The 20,344-nt window shown below is 45.3% G+C and overlaps 1 protein-coding gene across 6 annotated transcripts in view; it reads left to right on the forward strand.

Annotated features, from left to right (window-relative positions):
• The window catches only part of CSNK1G1 (casein kinase 1 gamma 1), an 82,455-nt gene that overhangs the window by 26,174 nt on the left and 35,937 nt on the right, over positions 1-20,344 (forward strand). For all 6 annotated transcript variants that reach the window (XM_015872330.2, XM_015872326.2, XM_015872329.2 and 3 more), the window contains exons 3-5: positions 11,418-11,833; positions 16,082-16,122; positions 19,782-19,851. In XM_015872330.2, coding sequence (XP_015727816.1) covers positions 11,656-11,833; positions 16,082-16,122; positions 19,782-19,851 — 289 coding nt within the window. In that variant the 5' untranslated portion in view covers positions 11,418-11,655. The remainder of the gene's footprint in view (positions 1-11,417; positions 11,834-16,081; positions 16,123-19,781; positions 19,852-20,344) is intronic.

The following is a 20,344-nucleotide window of genomic DNA, read 5'->3' on the forward strand; positions in this document are numbered from 1 at the left end:
AGTCCTGGCTGCTACCCAGCCCTCCTGAAGAGTAATGAGGTACAGACATTACTCTGGGAACATATGCACCAGCCTGTCTATGTATCTTGAGACTGATTGCTCTGCTGAGGAAGTGCAGGGCATTATGGAGCTCGTGTAGGTGCAGCCCATCTTATTGCTGGCAAGCACAGAAGGAAGCCAGTAACTGAGCCTGTACCTTGCACTGGGAGGAGGCAGCTCAGAGCCATGCTGCAGGACTGACCTTTGCTTTGTGCAAAGCAGGAGGCTGGGCTGTTCCTCAGAGCTGTCACAGAGCTGCCAGGCATCTCTCAGCCCCCCTCCAAGGGGCTGCACGTCTCCAGCAGGTATTTTGCTTTGTCTGCATGTCGTTCTTGGCAACTTCTCAATCGCATAGACTATCAGAATCAATCTCTTCTGACAGCTAAACTGCTTCATAAGCACACACAGTTGGGAGCCTGGAAAGAAGGAAATCTTAAATTTCAGTGAAAAGGAAGGAGGTTATTTTTGATGGGCCACAAGGATACTACCCTGTTGGATATGTGTGCTTGGGTCTGTTGAGAGTTTGTTCCAGGACTGTAGCACGGTTACAGTGAAGACTTCATGGAGTTTTTGTAGTTCCAGAATGGTAAGGGAGGACAAATTGTTAGGCTTGGAGCTCGGTGCCTGCTGCAGCAATGCCTTCCATATGAAGCTCTGTCTCACAGACTGTTCCTGGGGTTAGCAAGGTTTGAGGAAGGCACCACCAGACACTTCTACTCAACAGTTTTGCTTGCTTAGTTCTACAGAATCTCTTTCTGACCAAATTGAGCTGCATGTGACCCTACAAAGACAGGGGAGAGGTAGGGGAGGATGAGGTGCAGGAGCTGCTGCCCCTGCCTGAATGCAGTTCTCAGATCTGTTTGCTCTAACAACATCTTCCTCAGCCCTAAGTGAGCAGTTTCATAACTGGGAGCACTGGTTCTTTTCCTCCCCGGATGCCTGGTGCTCTCTAACCTGCATATGGGGCTTGTCCCCCATTTGCCTCCAGCAGTGTGCTGCAGGCCAGGGGAGCTTTCCTTCTGCCTGCTCTCAGGTACGTGGTTTCCTTTTTGAAAAACAGCTTAACTGCAAACCAAATAATGTCGGAGATTTTGATTGGATTCCTGCCAGCTGTTTGATCTGGTGATATGAAGCAGCAGCACAGCCCTGCGACTGCTGGAGAAGGCAGTGCCTGCAAGGGAGAAGGGGGTGGAGTTCAGGCTTGAAAATGAAAAGGTGATCTGTGCTAAATCACTCAATATTGAGTTCTCTTATGCTCCCTTTTTGTGTCCTCTATTGACATCACTCTTGCATTTTTTAAGAGCTAACCATCCCTCACTTCCCTGTGCTGCCTTTCTGTTACCATCTCTTATGAGGCATTTCAGGTGACAGGCAGGCAGTGTTTTCTCAGCACATGGGCTGCATGGTGCTGAGGAGCAGCTTTGTCAATCCTTGGCCAAACAGTGCCCCAAAGCAGCAATGAAGGTACACAGTCCCTCTTACAGCCATGTTTACTTGGACTGATTTCTGGTATTCATCCCTGTAGGGCACACCTAGGCAGGGATTAACCTGCCTGGCTTATTGGTGTGTGTTTTCTCAGCACCTAAATCATCACACGGTTGGATACTAGCATGAAGTTCCCTTGGAAGGGGCCTCTTTTTGATGCACTTTGCTAATTTTATGCCTCATGCATGGAGGTGATTTCTTCTGGAAGGTTTTGCTGCTTTCTGTGGTGGTAAAGAGCCTCATCCAGATCATTGGTGAGAGCGCTGCTTTTGGGATAGCACACCATTACACCCCCATATATTTAGGTTTCAATTCCAGACTAGCTTCCCACATCTGTGGAGCTACCAGGTGCAATATCACTGATGTTCTCCCCAGCTGGAAGCCTGTTGATGTTTGCAGCTGTGGTCTGGACATGGTACTATTCATACAATGATGGATACCATTAGGGGATGGTGCTGCTTCAGACTGCTGTTGAGCATCACCCCAGGTCTCTGCTTTGCTTGGTTGCAGAGGCTGAGATCCTCAGTCTGACCAGCAGCATCTGAAACTCTTTGAGAGATGTGAGCCTTGGCAGAGGTTTGTATCCTTCTAATCCAAGGCAACCAAGAGAAGGCTGCTCTGCTCCTTTGTACTTGTGTTTTTGTGGTGCTGTGAGTTTTAGTGGGTCAGAGGAAAGGCAACCAGCTTCTATGGGGCAGCCAGAGACCTCTGGAGGTGGGAGACCTTCCTCTTACTTGGGGGGACAGCCTACAGCTGTATCCACCTCTTTACTATTTAATACTGTTTATTTACTGAGTGGTGTTTGAATTTCATCTTCCAGAGGAGATGAGTGCTAGCCTTAATCCTGGTGCACAGCCAGGTCAGAATGTGCTTCTCAGCACTCTGAATTAGTCAGGGCTGTCTTTCAGCTCAAGCTGTGTTTAGTTAGCATGACTCCTACTTGTCCCTCATTATTAAGGGATTGTTGCTTTTCCATGATCCTCTCCATTCAAGTTCACGAGGACTTTCCTTCTGCCTTATAAGAGGCACTTCTCCCTATCCATACACACCATGAAAGCTGTGTGTATGCTTTCATGCTTTTTTCTAAGAGCAGAAAAAAGCATTTAATGGTTTGGATGGTGCAAAGGAGGGCTGGTGGCTGTTGTTGGGTTGTTTTTTGGTGGTTTTTTTTTGCATGTAGCTGCCAAATCACCAGTCTACTCAAGCTTCCCCAGCATGTCTGCAATTCATCCTCCAGTCTGCTTCTCCTTGCCAGGCAGATGAAAAAGTCATAGGCTATCAGTGTGCATCTGTGTTAAGTTCTGCTGTCAGTCTGTGGATCACTGCTCCCAGTGATCTCAGACCACTCCAGAGCTGAAGTTGCTCATCAAGGACTTTGCTCCTTGCTGGTATCAGTGAGTGCAAATTACAGCTACATCCATCAGCTGCTATTCACCATCAGAGCACCTAAATTTGCCTGATGTGGGCTGTTTCTTGAAGATGCAGGTGAATGTCTTGAAGTAGCCTTAGTGGGCTTTACCCTTTCTTCTTCAGAACTGTTATCTGAAGGGCAGCAAGTGGTGTAGATGTACCTGGAGCTTTCATTTTGCTCTTGGGTAACCTGGGGAAAAAAAAATAGGGATATATGAGGTGCTTAGATATCAGAGAATGTCTGCTGAGTTCTCTCGTCCTGCACTGGTTCTGCTGTAGGCCTTTCACCACTACCAATTTCTTTCTCATTTCCTCTATAGCATCCTCATGATTATCTGTCTCCTGGAATCTGATCTTGCCTGATCCGATTTTGCAAGTGCACAGTATCTCAGATGTTGGGCTTTTGCTGGCCTTTGAGAGAGCTGGGGCTGGCTGCCGTCATCTCAAGGTGCATCTCTCTGAAGCAGTGTGTATGTGCAGGATCCCTGGTAGGGCTGCAGCGTGCAGCTGTGTGTGGGCTAAACACCTGCACTGTTCAGAGGTGCTTGGTGCTTACAGGCAGGGATCTGGCAGTCTGTCAGGCCTTTGTGCAGAGGGCTGCACGTCTGCCTCCTGCACCCAGCCTCAGAAGGAAGCTGGGGGCTTGTCTTTGCTCTTTTCTCCCTCTTTCCCGCTTAAGTAACAACAAAAGGAGCCTCGTAAGTTTTATATGGGGACTTTTTTTCCTTGATTTTAATAGTTCAGAGGTTCCAGCATTGTGCAACTCTTGATGAAGTACATGAACTCCCCTTCTGGCAGAACCTGGTTTGTAGTACTTAGTGTATGAACATGCATAGCTGGATGCTGTGTGGCTTCAGCTCAAGTGGGGAAGGGGACCTGATGTGTCCAGCTTGCATTGCACAAACCACTCCTCTGGTCTATTTCTCATTTCAAGACTCTGCATGTGAAACAACTAAATTACTACTTTTTCCAGCATGATGTTCCTGGCTTTCCTGTTAAACTTGTATAAAAGCTTCTGAGAACAAAATTTGGGACTGATTGAATGTAGAGGATGCTGCTCTTGGTGAGATGGCCAACAACCAGCCCAAGACTTGCTTACAGAAATAACTTGGCAGCACATTTGTTTGAGGATGATACGATCAATAGTTTTTAGCAAGGATCTTCAAGGAGAAGACTTTATGGAAAGGGCTTCAAGTGGGTTCGCTTCTCAAGTGCTGAGAGTTCATTTGGATTCATCCCTTTGTGAAAACTGGAACTGTATTGTGTCAGATTGTCAGTCCAGAGTAAGGAATGGTGGTAGTGGTCTGCAGTTGTCTGTCCTCCCTTTCCAACAATTTACTTAAACACTGTTTTACACCTCACCTTTTTTTATCTGGTCTGTGAAGTTCTGAACAAAACTGCATAAGCTGAACGTGAACTCATTTGGCCAAAGGATTTGAACAGAAGTGATTCGTTAAAAGGCATCTGCAACCTTCCAGGTGTGGGACATAGGATGTGACGTGCTCTTAGCAGCTTTGATGCTGCTACCAGCTTTAAACTGCAGCTGAGAATTTTGACCTACTTTCTCCATGTTTTTTTTCTGTTGTTTTTCACAGTTCTGATGCTAAACCAGGTCACTTTAATGCTGTTTAGGAATGCTGATCTCTTCTATGATGGGAGTTTGGATGCAGCTGGGGACTTGAAATGTATTCCCATTGTAGGAACCTTACTGGGGGAATCAGTATCTCCCAGCAGGTGTAGGAAAACCAGAAAGCTCCCCAGGGGTGGAAGCAGACGAACAAGAAAGAGGGCATATTTTCTATGACTGTAGGGAATGAAGACTGAGTATTAAGGCCAGGATGGATGGGCACTGGGTAGCCTGATCTAGTACTTGATCCAGCAGCTGGCAGCCCACCTGCAGCAGGGGGATGGAACTACATGATCCTTGAGGTCCCATCCAACCCAAGCCATTCTATGATGCTGTGATTCTGTGGTACACCTTCTGCACCTTTCTTTCCTACTTGCTTGTGCCAGCAGCCAAGCACCACAGCAGGATCCTCATTTTGGTCGAGCCAATGTGGGATATTTGATTGCCTGTTACCTTTAGGAACGGGGCAAATTACCATCTCTTTTCTTTTCCTTTTTTCCCTTGTCAGTCCCACAGAGACTCTACCAGAAATAGAGTAGTTCAGCTGTGCCCATGGCAGGTGGGCTGGAACCTAGAAGATCTTCAGGGCCCCTTCCAACCCAAGTTGTTCTGTGATTCCAAGTGAGTGATAAGGTGGCTTTGGAAAAAGTTATTCTTGGGCCAACTGCTGAAGGCTCTAGATTTTGCCCAGAATGAGCTTGGAAGCTGGTGACCTCATGTATCGGTCTGTTTATAACATGTCAGTTGAGAGCCCTGGAGGATTTTATAGTCTTTGAAGTCATGTAGGAAAAGCAGATCTTGTCTGGAAAACGTTCTCCAGATCAAGAGATTTACCAAAAGTTCTGCATGTGTGCATAGCACGGATGTTGGAAAATGTAGCAAGAAAGCATGTGTGGCTTGTCCTAAAGCAAGAGTTGTGGAGTTGCTTTGAGAAATGGGGTGGCTGATCTCATCCCACTCTGTATGAAACCAGGAACTCCAACAGAATATGGAGCTTTCTTCAGAATTTGGGCTTAATGAGAGGAAAAGGGGTCAGAGTGAACTGCTCCCACTTGGTGAACAGGTTACCAGCCTAGCAAGTGTTTGCAGGCTAGTGAGTTTTGTATCCCTTGCAAATCAGAAATGTCCACAGACCCGCATTGAGCCTGTTTGATTCAATTTGAGGAAAGGGAAATCCACTTTCAGTATCAGTTTGGACAGTTATGTTCTGAATTCGTGTCACAATGCAGATCAACAGCTCACATTCTCATCTTGGAGAAGTATCCAGGTTCCTCAAGTAGGTCAGGGAAATTTTCAATGCATGGCAAGCAAGTTGTGCCTTCCGAAGGTAGAAGTCAAGACTGCTGACTTGTTTGCAGTGTCTTTATTGTGCTGTCCATAGGTGCTGCTGCTTTTAAACTTAAGAACTTCACTGTGGGAAAGGGATTGCTACTAGTAATGTCTCTGGACCAAAGCAGAGTTGTGATGTGCTCAGCGAGCAATAAGCGTTTCTTTGTGCTGGGACTGATCAGAGTGTGAGTGGCAGCTGTCTTCAACACCAGCTAGAAGCTGGTTTGTAGCTCTAACCCTGTGGATTTATTGGTGCAGTGCTTGAGATCTCAAGTCCTAAGTGTGTAGGACACTAAACTTGCTTCTTTATTTAGCTAACTGTGCTTTAAGTAATTTCCTTTTAACCCTGTATCGTTTATTAAATAACTGTTCCCTTGTCTCTGAGTACATTGTAGTGAAATGAATACTGGAATTGAACTGAGTCACCATTAGGCAAATATATTCATGCAGCATTTGTTGAAATGCAAGTAACTTTCAGGAGCGATCTTGCTGAGTGGGTGGGAAGGTAGGAAGGAAAATCATTGTGAAAAAGTTTGAATCGTGGCAGGAAATCGTCCTGGTGTTCCAAGTAGTCTTTAAATTTTAAACTTCAGATTACAGTATAGCCTTCATTCTTCTGCCACTCCTCCTCCAAAACCAAGAGCTTTTACATTGCTAGTTCCCGAAAGCCATGTTTGAGGCCAGGTTTACAACAGTCACTATTAGTACATAGTAGCAGTAGTGAAAGGTCTCTGTGCAGTTGGGTGTATGTACTGACAGCTGGGATCAGGTGAGCCATAATAAAGAGGTTATCAGCCCCTTTCTTACAGGCTCTGGATTCCTGTTTGCAGGAGGCTTTGGGCTGAGAAAGGATGTTTGCTGTTTGCAGCCTGCCAGCTGTGACCTTTCCATCCTTCCCCTTGGGGATGCTTATACAAATGAGTGGGGGAGGATGTGGGCATGGGAGTTTGTAACGGTTAGAATCTTCAATCACAAGCCAGGAAGTGCATGGTGGGGCTGTGTGTGCTTCTCCCGCTTGAGAGCACAGTTGCTTGTCCTACTGAAGCTGTGTGAGCTTCAACCACAGCAGCACGTGCCTCTGGTTGGATCCAAAAACTTGCATGCAGAATGTGAATGAGTCCAGGCTTCAGTCTGCAAGATGGGGGGAAGGCCATGGGGCAAGGCAGGAGTGCTCACAGGATGGCCCTGTAAGGAGCCATGGCCTGTGTCCTGAAGCAGTGACTGAGCTGCCACTGGAGGTGGAAGCCAACTCAAATATCAGCTCTTTGAAATGTGTTGGGCTGTGTCTCTGTGCCTTTTGGTGGCTTTCAGTTCCACTTTACTGGTGAAATGCTGTTCTGCAGTGTTGCTATTTTTGCCAGCAGGTAGGCAAGCACTTGGAAAAGATCTGTGCCAAGGCATCAGGTTCTGCTGCAGAGCTGCCCCAGTACTGGGATGCAGAGCTCTGTGGGCAGGTGGTCGGTGATGCTCTGTGCTGGAATGGGCAGAATGAAGCTTAAATGCTTTCTGGTATCCAGCAGCAGAACATGATGACCTGGAATGAGTTCTTGGGCAGCTCAGGCCACCTGATGTTTGCCACAGTTGTGAAGCCCTTTCAGCTGACTTCAAGCCTATACTGACTCTACACTCTTTTTACTTGCTATGTGACCCTTAGCTGAATGTGGAAGTCTTTAAAGAAGATTAACTTGTGGTGTTACCACAATTTCTCTTTCCTTCACTGTAACCTGCTCCCACCCTGTGCATTTTGCCTTTTACTTTCCAAGTCTTTTACCCAACTTAGTAATATCTCCCCAGTCTACAAATCTGTGCTGCCTTTCACGTCTCACAAAATACCAGGCATTGGTTTTGTTTGTTTTCTAGCTGTAAAGTGGGAAGGGATGGAGCTCTTTCTTGGAGGCTTCTCTTTGATACCCTTTTGTTGAATCTGCAGCTGTTGTCTATGCGCTTCCTAGAGTTATGGGTTCTTCCTGCAGGGGGAGCGGTGCTTTCTGGGTTTGATAGCACCCACTGTGTTTTCCTCTTTTCATTCATGGGATTTCTGTTTTACTCATCTTTCTGATCCCTGATTTAGCCTTCAGAGCTTACCTTCATCCTTGCACATTTGAGTTGTGCTCAGAAGTAAACTTCCTGAGTTTCAATGACCGCCCATTGCTTTGTGGGTTGCTTTTTGGAGCAAGTCTTTTCCCAGGACGCCCTGTGCTCTGTGGATATCTGAGAGAGCGTCGTCATTGCTTCTGCAATGACTGATGTCACAAAGCAAATGAAACTCCTCGTACCAACGCAGGAGAATTTGAGCAATGGTGATAACTCACCTTGTCAAAATAAACACTGCTGCTTAAGAGTATGTTGGGGATATGTGATGAAGAAGCATCTCATCCTGCTTGCCTCTGTCAAATGCTTCCTGGTAATCCATGTCTGGTTTTAATTAAGTATTAAAGCTTGATTTACGTGTGTTTGAGGTAGAAGTAGGAGCTGGTAATGCTGAACATTGCATTTCTTGTAGGTGAACATTTTCACCTGCTCTTTCTTAATGATCCGGTGGTGCCTGATGGTGATGGGCTGTTTGAACCGTGCTTAATATCTCATGGGGTCCTCCTAGGTGCTGCTGTGGTGTAGAATGGCTGCAGTGCCTTTGTTCTTGGATGACCTGATGATTTTCAGGCCTGCAGCGCTTGCTGCAAACATGCTGTTCAGTGTTTTCTGCAGCAGTGCACTTCTGAGCAAGAAGATGGTGAGTGTTCATCCTGTTTTCACTCTATAAAAGAGTCTGCTTAGTCATGGCTAGCTACAGCGTTCTGTAGGTTGTAAGCTGTGCAACCTGAGCAAGGCTCTTAGCATTGGCAAAACCACGGCTTAAAATGGGTGTATTTGTGAGACTCATCCTGCATGAAGCAGATCCATGTGGATAGATATTTGCTCTTACCAGCTCCTCTTCAGTCTTGGAGGCCTTCAAATGCAGTGTGGAGGGACCAGCATCTTAGGAAGGCTTGTCATCCTAAGGGTCCTGCAAACCTCCTGTCTGGTGTAGAAGCCCCCCAGTGACACATGGACAAAAGCAGTGAGTAATAATTACAAAGTGTTGATAAGGTTGCATGTCAGCCTTAGTTAATCTTCGCTCTTTTGCAGAAACTTTTCTGATCCAGGGAGGATCGCCCTCTGTAGAGCTGTGCCCAGTTTTCTGTCATCCTGTAGAACTGCTAATGGCAACAGAGAAGGTTGGGGTTGTGCAAAAGACTAGTTCAGTGCTCAGAAGCTGGGATTTCCAACTGTTCGCTTTCTGCCCGCGTGCTCTGCATCTCTCGTGAGTGACTTCTGCCTTGTGTACAGATGCATCAGATCAAAACAAGAGTTTCAAGAAAAAAAAAATGCACACCACAATTGAAGGTTAGGGAGAATATACTCATATTTCAAAGGGGTTAATGCTTTTGTTCCATGCTGCTGGTCTGTGAATGGGGAATAATTCCTGTCTTTTATTTTTGGAGGGCTGGAAGTAGGTGGATGGCTTCATTTCATGAAACAGACAAGAAAATCACTGCTGAACTCTGAAATATAGCCTTTCTATGTATGAGGGCTGCTCTGAAAGTCGTGCCTCTTGTTTGATGATGCAGCCCATGATGTCAGAGGTGGATGTTAGTGGTGCAGCAGCAGAGGCTGAGCCTTCCCACCACTTGTACATTGTGTTGTTACTGTGTGACAGATGGCAGCAGAGGGGCACTCTGACAGATTGGTGTCTGACGTGGAAGTGCAGATGGAGCAAAGGGTGGAATTAATTTTCTTCGTGTCTTTTGGAAAAGGGGTGACCCTTCTGGATTTCCTGCAACCTGGACTAAGTATCAACTCTGATCTCTATGTCATGGTACTGAATGAGCTGAAGGCTCAAACTTGCTGGAGGAGGCAGAGGAGAAATCAAGCTTTCTCTTGCAACAAGATGACACCAGGCCCCATACCAGTTCAAAGAGTGAAGCGCATTGCTGATCTTGGCTGGACTGTCCTACCACACCCACTGTATGGTCTGGACTTGGTGCATTCTGACTTCAGTCTGCTTTGAATGACAAAAACATGGACTGTGTGGGCAGCATTTTCCTAGTAATGACACTGTCATAGCAGCTGTGAAACAGTGGGCTGCCTCTGCTAGTGCAGGCTTTTACAAGTAGGGCCTGCAGGTTCTCATTCGCTGCTGCCAAAAATGCATAGCTAATGGTTGTGTGACTGTTGAAAAACAGTGTTATTGTGCTCTTTGTATCTGCTGTAGTTCCTGGAACTACACACTGAAGATGTTGCCTGGGGAGGCTGTGGATGCCCCATCCCTGCAGGTATTCAAGGCCAGGTGGATGTGGCTCTGGTGAGTGGTGACCCTGCACACAGCGGGGGGTTGGAACTATGTGAGCATTGTGAGCCTTTGCAACCCAGGCCATTCTATGAGTCTGTGATTCAACTGAAATAAATAGAAGGCATTACTTTTAGAGCAACTGAGGTATTACTGAAGGAGGGCTGAGCTTGTTGCCTTAGTAACTTTTGAACCCTCATAAATGCTGTTGTATTACTGGGTGTACCAGCCAGCGTTCTACTGCTGATGTCCTTCTACTATGACTCTTGCTGTCTGGTTTCATGTAGCGTGTTTGACCTTGGCAGTGTTTCCTAACCTCCATACAAACTCTGGAGCTTCACCATTTGTACAAAGGATGGCACAGGCCTGGTTTCCAAAATCATTCAGGTATCATATATGGGAAAACTTTCAATTCACTGGTGTCTTATGAAGGAACTCAACCAAAGTGTGTAGGTCCTGTGAGGTGGGGGATATTTCCAGGTGTGCTCATTGCAGTAGTAATTTCTGCTGAAGGAACTTTAGGGTTTCCCTTTTGAGTGGTAGAAGTTTTGTCTTAGCACAGAAGGAGAACTCATCTTTCCATGGATATATTAGCATGGTGGACTATGTGCTCAGACAGCTCTTGGCAAACTTGTAGGTTGCTTTTTAAATAACCTTGCCTTGATCACTCATTTGGTCATCTCTCAAGTCTGCTAATTTCAATCAGCAAGTATATTGGGGGTTATCTTTAAAAGTTATAAAATCAAGTAGAATTTGACTCTTTAGTGTGGTAGATGCATGTAGCTTTAAGCACTTAAGGGTTTTTTTTCTCTTGGCACCTTTGGTGCTTTCTATTCTTTGTCTGGATTGTGTACTTTAGAAATGTATGAAGCAAGAGAAATCAAACTCTACACTTCGCAGTGGCTTGGAAGGTGAGACACAATTGCCTTGTAGCTTCCACCTGGAAATCACTTTAAATATGTGGTGTCCGTCCTGCTAACTCCAGTAACAAGCAGTGGATGGGCAGCACTTCTTACCATGACGTTGGGGGCTTTTTCATCAGAAACTGTTAAGAAATGACAAAATTCCTATGGAGCTGTTGATTTCCTCAAGAGCTAAATAGCTCTAGAAGGTACTGGAGGTCTGCCATGTTGTGCACTTCTTGCTTGCTGTCTTAAAATAATGATTTTTATGTTATGTATCTCTTTTTCTTTTCCCCAGGTGAGAAACCAAATGCAGCTTGCCTTTGAGTCCTCAAGATCACAATCGAATGGTTTGTACTTCATAACGATGCGTTAAGAAACTGGATACAGTGCCAAAAGAACTCAATACATTTCCATGACACTCCTGGATCCTGACTGAGATACTTTTGGATTATATATATTTCTGTTCTAAGGAGAGGAGTGCACTCTTGGATTCCTTTCTGCCAGCTTGCTGGCAGAGGAGCTGTACTAAGATCATGGACCATCCCAGTAGGGAAAAGGATGAAAGGCAGCGGACGACAAAAGGGATGCCAGGGAGGAGCAGTCACGGCTCTCGGCCAAGCTCATCTGCATCTTCTGGTGTTCTTATGGTGGGACCCAACTTCAGAGTGGGCAAGAAGATTGGGTGTGGGAACTTTGGAGAGCTCAGACTAGGTAAGGAATAACAGTTTTAGTGGCCTGCGTTACTCGAATTAGCATTTCACCACTGGAATATAAATATGTAAAAGCTTGAGAAAAGCAAGTGCTTGTCCTTGTTTCCCAAGTGCTGAGGTACCTTACCTGAAGCTTCTGACTTGGAAGATGTAATGCTTAGCATTATTTTTATTTGCATAAAGTCAAAGGGAATACATTGGAAAGGCCAAAGATGTGAATTCTGAACAATCCCAACAACGAAGACCGTTCTCAACACTGAATGTCTTGCTTAAGGTGAAAAATCTTCCTGTCTGGGTTGCTAATCTCGCTCTCAGTCTCTCCTTCTTAAGCTAGGATGTCTTGCCAAGTAATGTGTGCCCTCTTTCCCAGCACTCAGCTGTGTCCTCCCTGCTCCACAACCCTCACTAGCCACAGTGCCTCAGTTTCTGCCCCTTCTCCCTCTCCCTGATCTGTCCCAGTGTGTTTGACTCCCTGGTGAGGAGCAGATCGGCCATATGGCTGCTGCATTGTGGCAGCTGAACCAACCCAACAGCCTTTGGTTGTTTGTTTTTTTTTTCCCCTTGGTCTGCTGGTCTGCTAACCGCGTGCCTTGCAGCTGGTCATCCAAACAGATGGCTTTGCGGAGTGCCATGCGCTGGGCTCGTAAGTCATCCCAGACAAAAGATGCATTTGGTTGGGTCTGAAATGAGGTGGGGGAAGCAGACGGTGTTTTTAATTACATGCTTATGAGCTCCCAGTGTGTGGTTTTGGGGTAGCTTTTTCAGATCAGCGGCAGCAGCTTGCAGTGCTCTTGACTTAGAACAGCTGCATTTCCCTTATTTTTGCTGAACGAGGTGGTGTGCAGTGCTAATAAACGTTGAGGGTGCAGAACGCAGGTTGTCTGATGTAAATACCATTTGCCCGGAAACTTGGTATGTGTTTAGAATTAAAACAGTCTGTGCATGAGGGATTGGGGATGACAGATTAACTGAGGTGATTGCTTCGAGTGAGCAAAGTGTTACAGTACTTGACTGCTGAGAGTGGCTTTGTAAACTCATTTTCACTATTCTGAATCTGTTCAGAATTCATCTTTCATTGCATGATTTGGTTATGGCATCTGTAAGGTGTAACACTTCTCTCAGGATCAATATTAAGTTATTTGGTAAATGTGTAGTCTTGGTTTCAGTGCTGCATCAGTTTTATTGAGTTGCAAGAGCAGAGATGGTGCTCCAAAGGCAGAAATGAACGGTAGGAGGGATGGAACTTCCCAACTTCCTGAATGTGAATGAACGTTGCTGGCAGAAGGTAGTGCAGTCAGCAGACGGTAGTGCAGTCTGGATCCTTATAGTAACACAGCTTGCATAGCTGCGTTGCATTTCTGACCAACTCCCTAAAGCAAACGTCCCTATGGGAAGAGCTGTAGAATTGCTTTGTAATCCAAACAGCAGTGAGTGCTCAGGAAATTTATTGCATCCCCCAGGTAAATTCTTCCTGCTTTTGTTCAACCCAAATTCTGATTTTTTTTTTCATCTTTGCAGTTTTTTTTCCCACATTTTGTTCCAGGAGGTGTTGGATTTCTGACTGTTTGAAAACAAAGCACTTTGTACAAGAGATCTCACTTCTGAAAAGAGCAGTTTACAGAGAAATTCAGTTTGAGCCAGGGGAAAAGCAACACCTGTTAGTCAAGTGGTCCTTGTTTTGCTGGTTTTCACTGGGGGTCGGGGTATTTCTGGTGCACTGTTTTGCTGATATGCATTAACCAAGTTCCCTGTAGCAGCTGCACTTGGGTAACAGACAAAAATAGATGCAGATAGTGGCAATTAGGCCACTGTGTAGTCTGTGTAGAATCTTTACATTTTATACAACTTACTACTTTTTGCAGACACTGTAGCTTTAAGAACTCCTCTTTGGTTAATTATTGGATCTTCCTATGGCACAGATGTGATGCTAATTATCACTGGGATGTGTTGTGGGAAAGGAGAAGCAGCTTTTCTGCAATATGAGCAAACAAGACTCTGATAACAGCTTTGTCCTGCAAAGATGAATGATGTGCCCTCTGCTTTTTTTTCTTGGTATAGGTGAGGGAAGCTGTTCTGTAAGTGTCAGGTTAACTGCTCAGGGTTGATCTCTTGCTGCAAATCCAGATAGCCCCAGGGTTATTACTTTTTTGAAGCTGTTTGTCACATGGGAGCAGAGCAGCGGGATAGCTGGCTGAGATGAGATGTGCACAAACATCAGCACCTGGCCCAAAATGAGTTGAAATGAGGTTATCATATGGCTGTTCCTTGGACAGGCTGCACATGCTCTGGGGCTGACCTCAGGCTGACTCATGGAGTAACCAAATGGGATTTTGCTGTGTCTTCTCTGGAAAAACCTCTGAGGTTTTACAGCCCATGGGCAAGTTCAGTGCATAGGCCATTGCATCTGTATTTACTTGGCATCTGAACCATGGAACAAATGGAGTCCAAATCTTTCTGCTCCAGTGCAAATGTAATCTGGCACTTCCAAAACTCTACATTAAAAATAAGTGAAAGCAGCTTTTTTTTTTTCTTCCTGCTTTGAGGGAAGCTTTAAAACTATGTTTGGAGAGTTGTCCCTCTCTCTTCATTCTATTCCCTCAATAAGCTCCTGCACAAAAGAGAAGGGTCATACCTGGAGAAGTTGCATAGTTTTCTGAACTCAGGGATTGGTCTGAAATGTGCATGGGTTGACCAAAGATCATATATAGCATCATAGGATGGCCTGGGTTGCAAAGGACCACAATGCTCATCTAGTTTCAAACCCCCTGCTACGTGCAGGGTCACCAACCACCAGACCAGGCTGCCCAGAGCCACATCCAGCCTGGAATCCAGCTTCTCAGCAGTGACAGTAGGTAAGAGTAGCTCAGCGGTAGGATCTATGCTCTGAACCCTTTTTTTTTTTTTTTTTTTTTTTGCTTGGGAAACATGAATTGCGAGGCTTCCTGTGTGAGCACTGGTGACTTAACAAGTTGCTCCTCATTAGGATGTGGAGATCTTCATTGACTGTGGAAATGCTCAAAACTGAGGCATGGATTTGATCACTGTCCCATTAAAAGCTTTGCTTGAATTTGAAGGGCTTTTGTTACCACAAAAGCTAGTTGGATCATCTTGGTTGCATTAGCTGGAAATTGTATTATCAAAATTGACTTGCAGTTTAAAGCACATCACTTTCTCATTGACTTGGGCTGGCCCAGCATTCTCAAATTGTGCTTCTCAGTGTGAGTTCAATCCCCTGGGAGGGGGGAGGTGGGGGCAGGGAGAAATATCTGTGGGCGAGCTACAGCTGGAGCTGATGTGACTCATATCTGCTCCCTGCTAGCAACCAGAAAACCAAGTGTATTTAGGCTGCCTTCTCTTAATGCCATAGCAGATTTCTCCGTGCTAGCCCTTATCATCTGCCACCTGCTTGTCTGCTGGTTCTGTCCCTAGGCTCCTCCAGGCTGTGCCACCTCCCAGTGTTTGCATGTTTCCCATATGACTGCAAGGCAACTTTCACCAGCCTACATGTGTGTTATAGCTTTCAGTAGCTGATCTAAAGAGATGGTGAGATCTCCTTCAAACAACAACAAAAACATGTTACAAGGGTGGGGGTAAGGCAGTGTGCCTGCCTGGTTAGACCCATCCTAGTGCTTGGTGTTCCTCCTCGCCAGGGCTGGTGTCAGACTAAACACTGCTGTGTGCTGGGGGTCTCAGGAATGACTTTTGTTCTCCTGGTGCTGTTACCCCCTGGGAGCAGCCGTGTGCTTTGCTGCTCCTGTGCTGCAGCTGAGGGCGTTTTTCCATTAGGAGAACTGCCTTTGTGCTGCTGCCATGAAGAAGGCGTTTTGCATACACTGCCTGCCTGTTTGTAGAGGAATAATTGAAAGCTGTGTTGATGCACAAGTTGTTTTCTTTGCTTCTTTGTAGCAGTCTCTTTGATATGTCACACAATTATGCTGATGAAACTCCCTATAGATCGCAGTATGTAGTTGCCAATTGTCCAGCAGAATCAACTTTTTTTCATTTTTTTAATGATAGTGTAAAGAATAAATGTGGCTGGGATACCTCCTTGAATGCCCTGAACAGAAGTGCTGCCATAAAACATGGGTTACCTTATACTGAATGGAAAGTGGTGCCTGCCCTGGTTTTGAGACTTGTGCTACATTGAAGGCACAAATTTGAATTTGAGAGGGTAGATGAGACAAGCCAGATCTCTGCAGCCTCACTGTTGTCTGTTGTGCAACTAAAAGATTTCTTTCTTTCTTCACAGGCAAAAATCTCTACACCAACGAATATGTAGCGATCAAACTGGTAAGTGGAAGCTTTGGGTGTTCTGAAATGCGTTGTACCTAGTGCTAGAAACTGAGAGGAAAAAGCAGCTTCCCCACTTGGTGCTCTCAATCTCAGCCAGGTGCACAGGTGCAAACAGAGATGTGAACAGATGTAAACTCTCTGTACAAGGAGAGCTCCTAGCCCTCCTCCTGCTGTGTGTTTCTGGTCTGTCAGAAGCTGTGAGCACCTGCTTCCCAAGGGGATGGTGCTGGTGGGTGTCTATCACCCTTTCCAAGTCCTCAGGGCAGAGCCATTCTGCTCAGGACTCCTGTTGATTCTCCAGGTTGTGACCATGTGGGTGCATCAAGCAAATTGAGCTCCAATCCAGCCAAAGTCACGCCCTGCCCTACAGACTCTGACATTCAAGGATATGCAGCCACAATCTCTGCAGCAGGAGTCCTGGGGATGGGGAAGTTCTCTAACTCTCTGCCACATTTCTAACATCATGCCCCAGGAGTCTGTTCCTTAACTTTTTCTATCCGTAAAGTAAAACTCCCATTAGTTTCTTGGGGTTTTGCTGAAAATAACCAGTGCTCTTTTCTCATCTCTATGCTCTTTAATCACAGATCCAAACCCTAGAATTTGAAGTTAAAATTGTAACGCTGATTTGACATAAGCAGCAAGTGTGCCTGTTTTCCCAACCCAAACGTTGCAAAATGACAGGAGTCATTCACATTACAGAAGATCAAGAACTGACTCGGTGCATTAATTCTGATTTATGTTCTGATGCCACAGATCTTACATCTCTGATGTTCTCTTTAAATGGTGCAGAGTAGATGGATAAATAATTAGCACGTTGCAGGAGGGACTTGTTTTGGAGCATGTTGGCAAATAACAGAAGATATTCCTTAAAATATCTGAATAACATCTGCAGGATGTGTTTGGAGATGGATCCTCACCAGGAGGAAGGGCCGGTGCTTGTGTAGCTTTCTTTGTGGGCAGATTTGACAACAGAAAATGCACTTGTGAGCAGACTGGCTGTATCATTGAATCGATAATGCTTCTAACTTGATTTTGCTTTCAAAGGTACAAAGGGAAGACGTGCTTCTTTAGACAGACAGAGCTTTGAGGCAGCCCTACTTCAGCTCCAGATAATGTGATGCAAGGAGTTAATGAGCAGATGTACTTAGTGCTGTTGTCTGTGTGTCCTTCTGAGACTTGAACAAAATAAATCTTCCAGCTTTTCAAGTGTTTTTCTAAATTATAAGAAAGACAGATTAAATCACATGATGTTCTTGGGGGGCATAAAAGCCAGGGAACCTTGAGACTGTTGTAAATAGTTTTGCTTTCTTCCCTAAGAAATACCTGCATTTTTCTTATTTTTTAACTTTTTTGTAATAACTTTCTAAATTCCCAAGGTCTTTCTTCATACTTTAAGTAATCTGTAGACTAGTGTCTGCATTTGCTGTGCTTAAAGGCAACTTCTCCTACTTTATCTGCATCACTGGACCAACTCAAAACTCTGCTCCAAATCCTTTCAGCTGTTGGAGATTTTCCTGCTCTGCAGCCCTGCTGTCTCAGGGCTTTGTTCCTCTTGTTGAAGATGAATGGAGGGCAAATGAGAGAATTAGGCTGCAGATGCCAGGAAGTCCATCAGAAAAAGCCATGCTGTTCTGTGTTAACCTCTTTTGGTTTGTCTTTGGTGTGTGGATTTCTGAGGTGTGCTGCATCTTGGGGAGCAGGGAATGCTGCCTGCCCTCCGACGCCATGGGGGCCCACGCAGCTCCTGCTCAGCTGGAGGTCTTTTGGAGCTGTGTTTGTTGGCTTAAACTATTGAGGGCTTTTAATGCTGACTTGCACGTGGCAGGAGTTTCTACCAAGCTGCTGTTGCTGCTGCCTGTCAGTTTGAGCTGTGAGTTTTACATGCCAGGCAGTGGCAGTTCCCTGCTTTTCAGCACAAATGCAGCATCTGCCAGCACCCCTAAGCCCTTGGCCTGCAGGACAACCATCTGCTTTGCTGCGATCTGCTCAGAAGCTGCCACGGCGGGCGAGTGTCCAGAGCTGCTCCTGATGCAGAGAGGCTCGGGCATATCTTGCCCTGCTTGTCACAAGCAGCCTCATGTCTTCACACATTAGTCCCTCTGCCTGTTGGAACAAATGAACTGTTCACTGAATAGACTTGAGCTTCTGTCGCCCTAAATCCCTTTGCTGTGGAGGTCTCTGAAGTCTCTCCCTTAAATTGGCGTTGGCAGTTACCTTCATTTAATTGTGGCTTGTGTAGCAAATGGGCTTTGTGTTCTTTGTATTTGCCTTCAGTGAAGGTTTTTGGAGTGTTGTTTTTTTTTTTTTAAATAGTTAGCTGTACTGCACTGTTGAACCTTGTAAATGGCAAAGTCAAGAAGCAGCCAGGAGTGATGTTCCCCTTGCTGGTTACAGAGGGGATAACTCGAACAAGTGCTGAGCAGCTTGGCTGGAAGGCCTTTTGCCTGAATTCCTGTGCAAAAAAAAATGATTCTTTGACTTGAGAAGAAGTATTTAAGGTAGAATTCATAACAAATGTGGGCATTAATCTTACAGTGAAATAAGACAGGGATCTGCTGAAGAATCAGGTCTCCTGTGCAGGCTGAAGAGCCAATGGAGTGTGCTGAAGGCACAAACTTGTGATTCCATTAAGTGTCCTCCAGATGCTTTTGCTGTAATTCACTGGAGCTGATGTGAAACAGCACTTTAGGGCTTTTCAGCAAGTGTCTGAGGTTCAGACTAGTTCTGCTGCCATTAGATGGATTTTACATGGTTTATGCACGTGACATTTATCTTCTCATTCAGAAGAGAACAACAGCATAAGCTGAGGCTGGTGTTAACTTCATTGTCTGGGCAGGAGACAGTCTGCATCATTGGCTACCCCAGGTGAAGTTTGATGGAAAATGTATTCACTCAACAAGTCTCTTAATCCTCTCTGTGTTAAGCTCGTATTTTTAGAAGCTCCGTAATCGTGCATGTTAATGCTTCATAGATTGTAGGCATTAAGTTTTGTGCATGAAGTGGCAGCTGAGAAATGTACCGGTTTGGGTGCATTCCAGGCTTATCCATTTTTTTTTTTTATCCTGTGTGTAAAAACAGAATCTTCTTGAGCGCTTTAAAATGTTTGAACAGCACCTGCTAGTGAAGGAGGAGCCTTCCTCCTGTGTTTCTACCAGGTTTCTGCTGAACTTACTGCTATGTTATACCTACATGCAGCTGCAGTCTGACTCCAAGCATGGCACATGGCTGAGTGCTTCACAGAAATACAGCCTAGTGACCAGCACAATGCTGTGGGCAAACACAAGTCCACAGGCTCGAAAGTCGCAACTTTATTCCTCCTGTTCTGCCTGGTTGGGATCATCCCGCAGGAATCAGCAGCTTTGTTGGATGAGTCTTGAATTTCACTTCCATGGATGAACTTTGTTTTTAGTTTCTCTTTAATGAGGAAGTTGTTTCTCTTCCAGCACAGTTCCCTCAGAGTGCACACTGCAGGTCTTCCTTCTTTACTTTCTGTTCTCTATTTATTATTATTTAAATGATGTATAATGATGAAGTCTATTGTTAGACTTCTAAGGTGTTTTAGCTTGAAATGTGGAGCAGTCTTTATGGTCACAGAACTTTAAATATGTAATTTTTTCAGTCAAAACATTTCAGGTGGCATTTTTCTTCTCTTCTAGGAACCAATAAAATCACGTGCACCACAACTCCATTTAGAATACAGATTTTACAAACAGCTTGGAAGTGCGGGTAAGTAAACCTGCCTTAAGCGTATAGAAGGTTTGTGATTTCTTTATGCAGTGAAACATTACCATTGTGTGTGCTGTGCATCTCTGACAAGAACTTCCTGATGATGAAGGGCCTGGAGCATCTCCTGTAAGAGGAAAGGCAGAGTGATCTGGGTCTGCACAGTGTGAGGAGGGGTGATGGAGAGAGGGAATCTGGTAAATGTTTACAAGTATCTGAAGGGAGGTAGGAGGCAAATGGGTGAGGCCAGGCTCTTCTTGGTTGTGTGTAGTGACTGGACAAGGAGCAGCGGCCTAAAGCTTGAACACAGGAAGTTCCATACTAACATGCAGAACTTCTTTATGGTGAGGGTGACAGAGCACTGGAACGGGCTGCCCAGAGGAGGTGGTGGAATCTCCTTCTATGGAGATATTCAAGACTTGTCTGGACATCAACCTGTGTGACCTGTACTTTGTATTCAGGTGTTTGCATCCTATTGCACACAAAGCTGATCAGT

The sequence above is a fragment of the Coturnix japonica genome, chromosome 10, assembly GCF_001577835.2.
Source record: "Coturnix japonica isolate 7356 chromosome 10, Coturnix japonica 2.1, whole genome shotgun sequence".
NCBI lineage: Eukaryota > Metazoa > Chordata > Aves > Galliformes > Phasianidae > Coturnix > Coturnix japonica.